The sequence below is a fragment of the Balaenoptera physalus genome (genome assembly GCF_965194825.1).
Source record: "Balaenoptera physalus genome assembly, chromosome: 4".
Taxonomy (NCBI): Eukaryota; Metazoa; Chordata; class Mammalia; order Artiodactyla; family Balaenopteridae; genus Balaenoptera; species Balaenoptera physalus.
The window spans coordinates 115,246,476-115,260,523 of NC_138891.1; the positions used below are offsets into that span (position 1 = coordinate 115,246,476).

Consider the following 14,048-nt stretch of genomic DNA (forward strand, 5'->3'; position numbering starts at 1 on the left):
TGTAGCATCTCCTATCCAGTATATTTGAGAGCTAAATCATACTAGTTTGGCCAGAAAACTAATCAATTCTCAGCATATCTCTGAATTTAAACCAAAGGTTGAAAAAACAAATCAAAGTACTAACAGTTAAAGCAAAATTCAGATAATTTTGTCGTACAAAAGAATTTTTACATATAAAAGATCAATGCTTTCACAACTACACAACTTAGTTCTTTGAAAACGTGTACACTTCAAACATAAAAGATATTTTAAAAGACTATCAATAGGGGCTTCCCTGGTGGTGCAGTGGTTAAGAGTCCACCTGCCAATGCAGGGCACCCGGGTTCGAGCCCTGGTCCAGGAGGATCCCACATGCCGCGGAACAACTAAGCCCGTGCGCCACAACTGCTGAGCCTGCGCTCTGGAGCCCGTGAGCCACAATTACTGAGGCCAAGTGCCACAACTGCTGAAGCCCACGCTCCAAAACAAAGAGAAGCCACCGCAATGAGAAGCCCACGCGCCGCAACGAAGAGTAGCCCCTGCTCGCCACAACCAGAGAAAAGCCTATGTGCAGCAACAAAGACCCAACACAGCCAAAAAAAAAAAAAAAAAGCCTATCACTAAAGTTTCCCACGTTTGATAAATCTGTCACAACATATTTCACTAAGGTATAGTCATCTTTGCATTGAGTGTAAGACACACACAGACACGCTACCACCATACTGCTCTTTATCACTCCTCTGTGTGATAACATTGCTCCAAAATGTGGCACAATGACATCAATCCAACTATTTGCCTGCCAGTTTTGTAGTTATTAAGTAGACTTCATTGAAAAGTAACATTTTGGAGAACTGGTTTCTCATTTGCCTTACCGCTGGCTTGGCGAGAACACCGTGCCTATTTCCTGACCTGTCAATTATTACACAGATGTGAAAGAACCCACTCATTGCTCCCAGACAAGCCCAGCTGAGTTCCATTTGTTCCCTTCAGAAGGCCACAGAAAGTGGAGATGAACGTATACCGAATGGTGCCAAATGTCTAGTCCAGAGGCAAAGTCTAACTGCAGTGAAATTGATTTTTGGAAATATATGCTTCAAATGTAGCATTCTGTATTAAATTTACCCACCACGCTCATTAGTTCTACACATTATCCACATAAAGTAAAATTTAATGGGGGATGAAGATCCTATTATTAATTTTTTTTCTTTACAAATCTTAAAGGTAGACTAATGATGCCTTTAAAAATATGCACTTCTGCTCATGTCAGTATATCACACTGTAAACCAATGTGAAGATAACATTTCTCTGTGTTGCTTATTATAAGATATGTATAATTTAAAAGCTCTTTGGTCAAACATGTACATCTATGTTAGCATGAACAACCTACACACATTTTCTTAAGGCTGCTCTTATATTGATTTATATGAAATATGTTTTTGTACATAAAATTAGTACAAAAGCAGAAAAGGGGGGAATTTATTGTAGTTGGTATCTGATTTTTTGTACTTTGATGATAGCATTCATTATAAACCTCTAGTTTAAGGAAGGAGACACTAGAAAATGGACTGGTTGAGACCAACATTAATTTCATGTCCATCACAGACTGACTTTAAAAGTATCTGCAGGTAAGAAAAGTTACCAAGGGAAGAGGGAGAGGGAACGTCCCTAAGAAGAATGCTGCTGCAAACATGCAAGGGGCCTTCCAGATTAGAAATTATGAATCAGACTGGCAGAGCCCATAGGGAAGGAGGCTTATGAAAGGAAATGTCATGCTTTACCCTACCCAAAAAAAGAGAGACAAAGAACAGCCTGTGCACTTGGGTTTCCATTAGCCTGTCCTTTAATGAAGCCAAATGAGCTAAATCCATGTGTAAAAAAAAAATAGGAAAACATTATAATCAAATTCCAGTGCACTGAAAAACAAGAGTTGAAGCGAATGTTTCCTTAAGGAAAATTCAAATTACTTGAATGGCATTTTTTTGAGTTGTTAGATTCTATGAAATTCTCAGAATAAAAGGAGAAAATGATACTTCCTGGATTCACTTTTAGAATCTCTTCTGCTACCCTTCTAAGGAAGATGATAAACTAGAACTTCAACAGAAATTGATTTCATTATAGTTTAAGTTTAGTTTATGTTAGAAATCTGAACACTGACCTTCTTCAGTAGTACGAACTGTTTTAGATTCACTGTCCATTCCTTGGAACTCATTAAAATATGGTCGAACTTTAATTTCATAAGTCACCCCTTTTTTCAGATTGACTAAGACAGCACTTCGCTCAGTCGGGACTTTAGCGTCTAAATTCTGCCACGTTGATGTAGCCTGCAGGCCTGAAGTCTGACGGTACATCACTCGGTAGCCTTGAATAAACTGGGGTTGGCGATCAACCTGAAAAACAAAGCAAAAAACTTTTGAAACCAAATGGAAGTGATGCCATGGCTTTCTAATTCATCTCCCTGCTTCTAATATCCTTTTCCAGTTCTGAGTTCACGTTGCTCCTAAGTTGTTATTTCCAAAATGAAGAGTGGAACAACATTCTCTCCTGTTAAAAATACTTCATAGTAGCTAAGATACTCAATTAATTCAAATTCTTTGGATTAGCACAAAAGCCTGTCAAGGCCTAGACCTGCCAATGTTTCTAGCTTTGTTGCTCGTCTGTTCTTTTTTGTAGTCAACAATTCTCATTTTTGTGGTTTTATATGTAGTGTGCTATTTGTCAGCAATCTCCATTCTCATCCCTTGTTCATTCACTAATGCCTTCACTCACTCAAACATTTTCTGAGTTCCTACTAAGAGGTGCCAGTTATTCTGTTAACTCTGAGGGTGAAAATGGAGAATGAAAGTAGAGTCAGTCCCAGGCCTCATGGTGCATGGAATTCAGGTAGAAGGTGGGCATTATTTAATGATCACTCAAACAATGGGCAGGTTACATTCATAACAAATAAGCATACGCAGATATTATGAATGAGTTGTACTAGGAGCTAAGAAAGCCTAGAGTGGAGAGGAAGTTGAGTGATCAGGAAGGGGAGACAGTTTCCTGGAAGAAGAACAAGCGCTGAGATCTGCATGGAAAGTAAGATTTATTTAGGGGAAGAAGAGTAGGAACAGAATGTGTAAAATTCCTGTAGCTGGAGAAAGCATATGAAAGAGACTCAAGAATTGTGGCGCCAGAGCGTCTGTTTTAAATGCATATGAAAAGCTTATACCCATTAACAAATATTAAATGAAAGACAGTTATTAAGTTATCAACTTCTGGCTCCTCCAATATCCCGCTATTGGCACAACCTGACAACTTTCTTGATCCTTTCATTCATTTGAGGTACAGAGGATAAGCAGCTGTTTTTAATAAAAATCTGAGATTTGGAACCTGAAAACCAATATCAAAATATCAAAAAATATCAAAAAACAAGTTCTCGTTTTACATTTATTGAAGAGTTTTTATTGGAGTTACCATTGTTTCATTTCAGGGAGAAAGGGACTTTTAGCTTTTTAAACTTTTTTAATGTCTTGCTATATTTTAGAAATGCTTGACAAATATAACTATCACAGTACCTTCTTCAAATAATATTCCATATGCTATAGTTTAGTAGCCATATTTTATTTTTTTTTATTTTTTTTATTTATTTATGGCTGCGTTGGGTCCTCGTCTCTGCGTGAGGGCCCCCTCCAGTTGCGGTAAGCGGGGGCCACTCCTCATCGCGGTGCATGGGCCCCTCACTATCGCGGGCCCTCTTCTTGCGGAGCACAGGCTCCAGACGCGCAGGCTCAGCAGTTGTGGCTCACGGGCCCAGTCGCCCCGTGGCATGCGGGACCCTCCCAGACCAGGGCCCGAACCCGTGTCCCCTGCACCGGCAGGCAGACTCTCAATCACTGCGCCACCAGGGAAGCCCCTAGTAGCCATATTTTAAGAAGCCTTTAAGTTGACATGTTTCACTGTCAAATAAAGTGTAAAATTCAATGGAGAAGAGATGGAATAACCTCATTTTAGGAAGGGTGAGGAGAGAGAGGAAATAAAGAAGGTGATGATGGAAACGGTTACTTCAGCTTTTTAAAAATGTCTTTATCCAACTGTTAACACATAATAAACAAAAGGTATTCTTTCATGTATTAACTTCTGGCATTTCTTCATTAGTTGCAGCATTTTAAAATATTTTTTTTATTTTTTTAAGTGAAGACAGAAAATTAAAAAATACAGAACCTCAATCAAAATACAGTGAAACAAAGGGACATTTTTTTGGTATTTAGAATGTCCAAGGTAGAAAAATCCATAAAGTTGGTGAGCATGAGCATGTATGTTTCTAAGTATAGCTAATTCCAGTTTCACAGATGAGTCTCAACAAGTAAGAATTCCTTCACCCACCTGACAGTTTTCTCTCCCTCAAAGATTTGTGGAATTAGTGCTACACTTGCATGAGGTTATGTCCAGGAAAAGTAAGCTCGGTTCTGATACCAAAGCTCACGATCTTTGAATCTTCATCCATGCTACCAGTTTGTGTTCATACCAAAATACATATTGCTTGAAAAGCAGAAGTTGTTCTGACATTATAAAACAAGGCAAGTAAAAAGCAAAAAGGTAAATTTCTGAGAGCCAAAGAGAGATGCCTTTCATCAAAACTGTCAATGTTCAAAACAATCCCTGCAGCATATGTTAAAACAACATTAAGCTTGCATTTTATAAACTTCTCTGCATTCACTTTAAGTGAATTTATATACTGAAAGAAAGACATAACTCACAATAATAGCTTGTTAATACTGAAAGAAGCAAGCTGTGTTTTTAAGAAGGACATTAAGCAGCTGTTTCCAGATGAAGGGAGTCTGTAAATCAGGGTAAATTGGTTTTATCCATGTTTGGTTTTCATTAATTAAGTGGTTTAGGACTTTATGAAGCTAATGTTTACTACACAACATTGCTTTGCTCACTTCGGTGTACACTGCCTTCAACCAGTGTATTCTAATGGCCTACTTAAAAGCTAAATAGTTTAACTTGATTTTGCGCGGTTGCTATACATTCTTTTCAGAAGGAAATTCGTTGTTACAGGTGAAAGCAAAAATGAAAATGCTGCACATTACCTATTAAAAAATAGGTGGGATTTTTAGTGGATATGTGCTCTACAGCACTGACTTTTGGAGCACCTTTTGACAAGTGGTCACTTTGGAGTTAAACCTTAAGCTGGTCACTAATTTTATTAACATTCTAATTATAAGAAGGAGGATTTTCTTTTAGAGTTGATTATAATCCGAGTCCAGCCACAAATCCATGCATGGGCTTATAGAATTTAAAAAATTGGTATTTTCTGATATCTGAATAAAAAAGAATTGTCTTAAGGAACATGTGAAGTGAAGAGAGTTTTTCGGTCTTCAGGTCATTAAGGTCTCTATGAAGTGACGGCTTAGCCTTTTAAACTTTCTGAGCCTCAGTTTACTTAGTTTGCTCAAATAATACGCATATTACAAGGGCACAGAACAATTAAATGACTAATACAGTTTAAAGCACTCTGCAAGCTTTAGAGCTGTACAATGATAAAGCATTGTTACGTAAGGGATATACTAAAAATGGGGGCCCATATGTGGCCCTCAAATCAGCACTTTCATTAAAAGGTTTAAAGCGAGATGCTCAATATCTATCATTTCAATTTTAAAAATTCCATCTATACTGAAAATTCAAATTGAATTTCCTTTGGTGGGCTTAGCCTTCTAAGTAACTGATCTGGGTTTAATTGAGTTCTGAAATTCTAGTTCGCCAAAGCACTCTTTCAACTCCAGTAGCTGTGATGTTTAAGGGGCAAGGGGCCTGTAATCCTTTTTGTCCTTGAATAAACACAAAACACTCACACACAAAAAAACTAGAATAATGATTTTAAAATAAGGGATTTATTGCTATTTTCTTTGTAAAACAGCCATTTTCATCATTTTTACCTACCCTCATTATAACAGCAGTCATTTTTAGAAAGTAGCCTTTGTTAAGTATTGTTGCTTCAAGATTAGACTTGTGGGGCAGGCAGATGGTCTTTCCAGTCCAAACATCCTATGTGTTTGGTAATAGAATCCTGCCAACTATTGATAAACCATATCAGCTGACCCCTAATCGAAATACATGGGCTGGGGAATATATTTCTTCCCTCAAACATCAACATGTCTATAACTCAAATACTAACAATGTTATAACTCAAAGAACATACACATTTAGCAAGTTGAAAAGGTGACATGAAAATGAAATATTTGGTTACAATTTCTTTGGCAACTGATCTGACTTCCAGCCTAAATTTATTTCACTAAAATTTACCTCTGAAATACATACTTATCTCATGTGTAACTACAAATTCATGGGGAATTTGTGATATAATTGAATGGTTTCTTTTTTAAAGTAAAAAGTTAAAATGTATGAAAACAACTGATTTGATCATTCAACAGACAGTTACTGAAAAAGTATTTCATAATGAATGCTTTGCTCTGAAAAAAAAGAAATGAAAACATGAACTTTGGACTCTCAGAACTCAAGCTCATGAGGGATAGAGATATGCAAACTAGTAATGACAAGTTTCTTGGGATATAGAGATGAATATGACAAGGTCCCTCTCCTGGAAGAACTCCCAGACTACTGATCTGAAATTTTTATCTAATTTGATTTATTCTTTTAAATTCAGTGACTTTTAAAGTGATTAACTTCATAAACATAATGACTTTGAGTCTTACCCAAATAATTTCCACATTTAGAAGCAGCTTAAAAAAGAAACCCCTTCAAAACTCACAACAAAGCAGAGAAGACTTTTTCAATTGAGAATGAGGAAAAATCTGTTGTTAAAAATACAACCCTTTCCTTGGCTTTATTTGTGCTGTATCTAGCCAAAGCTACAGAAAGATGGAAGAGACAGGGCAGATGATACCCTTTCTGTGCCATTGGAAAAATGATGAGGTCATTATGCTCCCTTCATGGGAGCAGAAGAATAGGAACCATTATATGCAGAAAACAGAATAAGTCTATGTGAAATTAAATCAAAAATAAAATTGGAAACAATGTAATCTTAAATAATCATAATTACTCTTAAAACATAAATATAGTTTTATTTTTTGTTAAAGCATTACCCAGTTTTGTATTCACTAAACATTTGACTGGTCTGGTTTAAGAAGTAAAGTGCCCCATCCAGGATCATATGTTGAAATTCCACAGTTAAAAGGTATTTCTTTCAACTAAATATTTGCCTACAGTTTATCTTTAAAGTGAAAAACACAAAAAGCAGGTTTAAAGTAAGGAAATTCTAATCCTATCTTTACCTGTAAATAGATGTAGGATACTGGGAACACTGTTCAACCTGTCTGCATTGGTTTCCTTTTACAAATCTATAGAACTGGACAAAACAGCCTTAAATGTTAATTTAGTTTCCTCTGTTCAAATAAATAATGCCTCTATATTTCCCTGTATAGATGTAAATAAGTGATAATGCTGTTTCTGATGCCTGAGGATAGAGTTAATCACTTCCTCTTTGATTGAAACCTGTGTTTATAAAATGTGTACATACGGTTATGGCCCTTATCCCTGTGTACCATCATTAAGAATTCCCACGTTTTTCTCAAGCAGATTTGTGTCTCTTTATACAGTGTTTCCCCACATCTAGTACAAAACTGGTTCTCAAAAAATGCTTGTTGAACTGTGTTTGCTCAATGGTTTTATTATTAAGAGGACGCTGGAATAATTCTCTTCATTGTGTTTCATATTTCAAACATAATTAATTCAGAACTGACGAAAAATAACTGGTTTTCCTTTTTCAACTTCTTTTGTTAAGGGAATTGATGAAAAGGGGTGAAATAGTTAGTTCCCTAAAGAAACCTGGATTCTAAGAGGGGAAAATCCATTTTTTTTTAACTTACACTCATTCTTCTACTACCACAAAAACAATAACAACAACAAAACTAATAGTCATAATTATAAATACTTTCTAATTAATATAATTCTTTCTAATTAATTATGATTGATATAATTCTAATATTATAATTAAAGTGAACATTTTCTAGATATCCATAACTCAAATGACCATTACTTACACAACATACAAGATCTAGCACATATACGGGGGGGCTTTAAAAAACTGTGCTCTTTTATCATCCTTATGGATTTTTAGCGGCAAGAGATCTCAGGCATAAAGGAGAAGTTGGCAAAAACTGTATTAGGCACAGGGAAGAACATTATCTGGCTCTTCACAAAACAGACACACATAGACACAAACACATATACAAGGGTTAATATCCTCTAATATGAGTAATATGGCTATTTTTATGCTATTTCTTGTTTTCACTGCAGTGGCTATCATGCGATGAAAATATTTGTATTTTGAAATAACAGTGGGCAGGTTGACATTTAATAATGCATGGAATTTGGAATTGGATGTTCTTAGCATATATTAAAATATCAATCTACTTCTTAAAACCCATCAATTTTTTTTACTACATATGTCAAATTATTAAAATTATATACTTTTCTTGGTACTGCTGGATGAGATTCAGCTGAAAGAATGTGAAGATGATTGATTTATATTTAGAAGAAAACTTCAAATAAAATTTTTTGTGCTTCAAATGACATCATTAAGGAAGTAAAAAAACATCCCACAGACTGGGAGAAAATATTTACAAATCATATATCTGATACAGGATTTGTATCCAATATGTAAAGAACATTATAGAACTATACTAAGAAGACAAACAACTCAATTTAAAAATGGGCAAAGAATTTGAACAGATATTTCTCTAAAGAAGATATACAAATGCTCAATAAGCACATAAAAGATTCAAAACACTAGTCATTAAAGAAATGTAAATTAAAATCACAATGATATACCACGCATACCCACTAGAACAGCTATAATCAAAAGGACAGGATAAGATGCAAGAGAAACTGGCAAGGATGTGGAAGAAACTAGAACCTTCAAATATTACTTGTGGGAGCATAAAATTGTGTAACCACTTTGGAAAACATTTTGGCAGTTCATCCAAATGTTAAGCAGAGAGTTTAATTCAACAATTCCTAAGTATACGCAAGAAAAATGAAAATATATGTCGACGTGTATGCAAGTGTTCATGGCACCATCATTCATAATGGCCAAAAGTGGAAACAACACAAAGGTGAATCAGCTGATAAATGGATAAACAGATGTATGTGATACATCTATACAATGGAATTCTACTCTATAATAAAAAGGAACAAAGTACTAATGCTACAACGTGGATGAACCTCAAAAACATCATGCTGAGTGAAAGAAGCCAGACACAAAAGATCGTATATTGTATAATTTCATTCATATGGAAGAAATAGGCAAATTTATATAGACAGAGAACAGATTAGTGGTTGCCAAGGGCTAAAGTCAGGGGAATGGAGGAGTGACTGCTAATGGGCGGAGGGTTTCACTTTGGGATGATGAAATGTTCTAAAATCAGATTCTGGTGATGACTGCACAACTCTGCAAAGATACCAAACAATACTGAGTTGTACACTTTAATTCTGGTATGTTAATTATATCTCAGTAAGGCCATTTAAAAATCCAGGAGAGGGCTTCCCTGGTGGCGTGGTGGTTGGGAATCTGCCTGCCAATGCAGGGCACACGGGTTCCAGCCCTGGTCTGGGGGGATCCCACATGCCGCGGAGCGGCTGGGCCCGTGCACCACAACTACTGAGCCTGCGCGTCTGGAGCCCGTGCTCCGCAACGAGAGGGGCCGCGATAGTGAGAGGCCCGCGCACCGCGATGAGGAGTGGCCCCCACTCGCCGCAACTAGAGAAAGCCCTCGCGCAGAAACGAAGACCCAACACAGCCAAATAAATAAATAAAAATAAATTTTAAAAAATCCAGGAGACAGATCGTATTGTTTATATTGCGATCTATTTTTACTCTAGTCACACTTTTATCTATTTTTTTTCTTCTTTGCCTTTGATTACACCTTGACTTTAAATGGTGAGTGTTTTTGCTCCTTTTTTTGTTTGTTTGTTTGTCTTTTTCTGTTTTGGTTTGTTTTCTTCAAGGAGTAAAAGGGACTACCATTAGGATAGTCTTTAAAAACTTACCGTCCACGTGACTTGAACAGTGGTAGGAGTCAATACAACTGGAGTATGAAGATGGACAAGGACGTCGCCGAGTTCTTTCTGGACTTGTCTATGGTCCACTCCCTGTGCTGGTGGGCTGATATCTACAGGGATAACCATTCCCAATTTTTTAAAATTAACAGTGGAATTCTAATACACATTATATAAGCCAATATTATGCCATTAGAAATAATTACAGGGGAAAAATTAAGAACCCTTGGGACAAACAACGTTAAAGCATATTTATATACGTACCACCATTTTAGAACATAATCTGAGAACTGATATTTATCTTCACTAAAATAATATTAATAAAAGTGTATGCAACCCCTTATCCCCACTCAGTACACTGCTGTGAAAGATCTATTATTTTCTTATTAAAGGATGAAGTATGTGCTGCAAGACTTCTTTAGAAACATCAGTTTCACACAGATGTTGCCATGTTGAAGGACTTTTCCAAGTAGTTAATGGGGCCAGGTCTGAAAATTACTGTTGAGGAATTTGTTCAATCCCTTTCCCCAGTTAGTAGGTTGTGTGTTCCTATTCCTTGACCTATTCAGCCTGGGAGTGTGGAAGAGAAAGTAATCGGGGGGACTGGGAGTGAATTATGTTACTAAAAGTAAACAAAATGAGGGAAAGAAGGGGAAGAACCCTCCCAAATTCACAAAAATAATTTTGACTGACCAATTTAAAATACTGATAAAATGTTCTATGTAATAAATTCTGAACAGTACTCCAATATCTGACAAAAAATCATGCTGCTATTTTTTCAAAGTGATGGAGGGGGTAGGAGGTAGAAAGAATTGCAATGTTTAAAATGATATACTCTCAGCCATAAACTGTTCTGACTGACCCCTTATTCACCATTTGCCTAAATACTACTCTATTTCCCATACAATGGTTTACATCCTATGTGTCCATTAAGAAAAAAGATAAGTTATAGACGTCCAAGTCCATCAAATTGACATCAAACACTGAATTTCACACATACTCAAATCAGCTTCTTTAACTGGTGCACTGCAATGTTACGTTGAATTTTTTTCTTCAATCACCTTATTTAAGGAACGAAGTCCAACTTAAAATGATTTATTTTCTTAATCTTGTTTTCTCCTATTTTCTCAGGCCACAATGCAACACTCTTGCAAAAATATTTTTAAGTGCATGTCTCAGCCATAACTTAAACTGGGTGCACTAACTTAAGTTGGAACATAAATAATTGGGGACTACATTTTGGTAATTTTTTTCCAGTTTCACTATTTTTCATCCTTAACATAAACAACACAGTGAGTTTTACTTGATTTAGAAATCATATATATATGTGTGTATATATATTATTAATATCATGTGAATACTATTAATCTTTGCTGATATATCTATGATCTACTGTGATATTGATGGTACAAGTACTTGCTGCCTTGCTGAAATCAAAAAATGCTAAATTCTACAGTATTTAATATCTTTGAAAAATAAGAGCTCACACAGCCAAGTGTTCTTTGCAAAGAAGTGCTTTGCAGAATGCAAAGCTGCTGAAAGTGTGGTGTCAAAAATGATCCTGACATTCAGACATAAAACATGAGTTTTTCTATTAAATATCTGTTAAGGGAACATAAGTCTTTTTCTCTACATAGTCTCCCGACTGGAACAAGCCAGATCACAAGCAAGTTTTCATTAATCTTTGTTGACCTTTTCACCAAGAAGTTATTTTATGAGTCAAGATTTAGTGACTGGCACTGTTACTGAATGATCAAGAAGAGCCACTGGATTTAACCACACCAAAAGTCTTCCCCACTCTGTGATCTCCCCACCTTCCATTGCAGCTATGCAGAAAAACTGACTACTTCTATTTACACAAGTAAAAATGATCTGGGTACTACAATTTCTTGACTTAAAACCATACACCTCTTCATTTTCAAGTTCAATAATTTAATTTACTCATTAAATTCAGACACACTATAAGCAACTGGATCCAGGCAAGGTAAAATAGAAACAGTTTCAGGTCGTCAAATTCCTTGTTGTACTTTTTCCTTCTCTTGAGACAGGTTCTTTACCTACAGGCCCTTTATCATTATGGAAAATTAATCACATTACTGCTTAGAGAACAATAGCAAAGTGGCATCCCCTCCTCCCTTGACTGTCATCATGTCAGCAACGTTGCAAAATCACGTGGTGACTTTATTTGACTTGATTCCTTTAAGGTGCCCTTCTCTGTTACAATAGCATGCTAGTTACCATCACTGAACTACATTGTAATTATAATAATATTTTATGGCTGTATGGTGCTTTTCATAGCATAAAAATACTACTTTGAATTATAAGTATCTTGTTCAAAGCCTTTTACAAGTAAGAAATAATTAACCCTTTCTCAAGAACCCTGAGGGAAGTAAGCTGTAACAAATAATAAAGCCACCGTTTCTATTTTATTAATTCCCTTCATCTACTAGTAAGAAGGAAAATTATAATTCAACATCCCATATTAACCCCTAGACTGCAGCAACTTCTCAGTTTGAAGAGGCAGGCTATGAAAGATGAGATGAGAAATCTTCCATTTTGATCTTATAATATTCTGGGTGGGTTTTTTTTTTTTTTTTTATTAGTCAAAAGCATTGCATACCTCGGGAAGAAAGCTTGATTTACTGCTTCCTGAAACAAATTGTTCCTTTAAACATGTGGTTTAATAAAATACACTGTAATGATGCTTGTCAAACTTAAGCATGAACATTCCTGGAGGGCACTTTAACAGGCTGCCAGGCCCCATCCCCAGAGCTTCTGAGTCAGGGCCTGAGAATCTGCATTTCGAATGTGGCCCCCCGCCCCAGGTGATGCAGATGCTGCTTCTGTGGGAACCACACCTTGAGACCCACTGCACTATCAAAACACAATTCCTGAACTAGAGGAAGTAACTTTGATATCCCTAACAGGGCATTTTATCCATTGAAGATCACTTTTTGCTATTGTACAATTAATTTCAAAGAAGGAGAAACATTTTTCCTTCTTTTGAAATATAGTAAAGCCCTACAGTTAAGCCCCAATTAAACTTACTATGTAATTGTACCAAATTATTTTGCTTCTTTTTTACTAAATAGACCCTGACAGGTCCAGAAAGAGGACACACTCACCAAGGTGAACAACAAGTTTTCTTCTCTTTCACTGGATCAGGTCTAGTGAAACATAATAAGCAATGCAGACACATTTATCTTTGGTCCTGCAACCCCTTTGTCCTTAAAGATCTGTTTAATGCCTCCTTCTAGAAACAGTCACGTTTACAGCTATTGAAATTACCTTGTGTGCGCACAGGATCTGACATAGCACTTGGGTCACTGAGACCTTGGGGGTTGATTGCTCTCACCATGAATAAATAGATTGTATTGGGCCGCAGTCCTCTCACTGTATAGAGGGTGGTCTTTACGTGGTTTGCCACTGTCTGCCAGCTATTGCTCACTGATTGGCTGAAACATGAACAGAAATTTCATTTAAACAGCAGTCATAAGGGTCTTGGAAATGGAGTTGGGTATCAATGACAAAGGTTAATGGCTGAAAATTAAACACGCACACACACAACGCTTGAAGTGTTCAGCCCAATAAATGAAACATTTGGATGATTTCAGTTTATTCAACAACAAAGCCGAGCCCACCTAACGGAAGTGCCATGCACAACAAAATTAAACTCAGCCCAGGAGATGTGATAGGCCTTTGCTAAAGCATAGCAGCCACTAAATGAATACCTGTAAAAGGAACAGAGGCCAAGATCACAACATCAAGTTTATACAATAAATATGGTCCTCGTAAATGTATATATATATACCTTGAAAAGAATTAACCTGTAGAAAGAATAAATGGACTACAGAGTAAATTATGCCAATACATTTTCCTGTTACAAGGTGTGTTTTCTTTTGCATCAATTCCACATGCAATATTATAATAGAGCCTTCTAAAACTACATATCTGTAAAAGAAGAAAGGAAGCACGTAATGAATATTTTCCCTTGGTCACATTTTTTAATAAAA

The 14,048-nt window shown here is 36.3% G+C and overlaps 1 protein-coding gene across 12 annotated transcripts in view; it reads right to left on the minus strand.

The window, feature by feature from the left end:
- ROBO2 (roundabout guidance receptor 2) overlaps positions 1–14,048 on the minus strand; it is a 1,245,885-nt gene that overhangs the window by 73,680 nt on the left and 1,158,157 nt on the right. For all 12 annotated transcript variants that reach the window (XM_082460293.1, XM_082460300.1, XM_082460302.1 and 9 more), the window contains exons 13-15: positions 13,324–13,490; positions 10,027–10,148; positions 2,135–2,366 (exon numbers count right to left, since the gene is read on the minus strand). In XM_082460293.1, the coding sequence (XP_082316419.1) occupies positions 2,135–2,366; positions 10,027–10,148; positions 13,324–13,490 (521 nt within the window). The remainder of the gene's footprint in view (positions 1–2,134; positions 2,367–10,026; positions 10,149–13,323; positions 13,491–14,048) is intronic.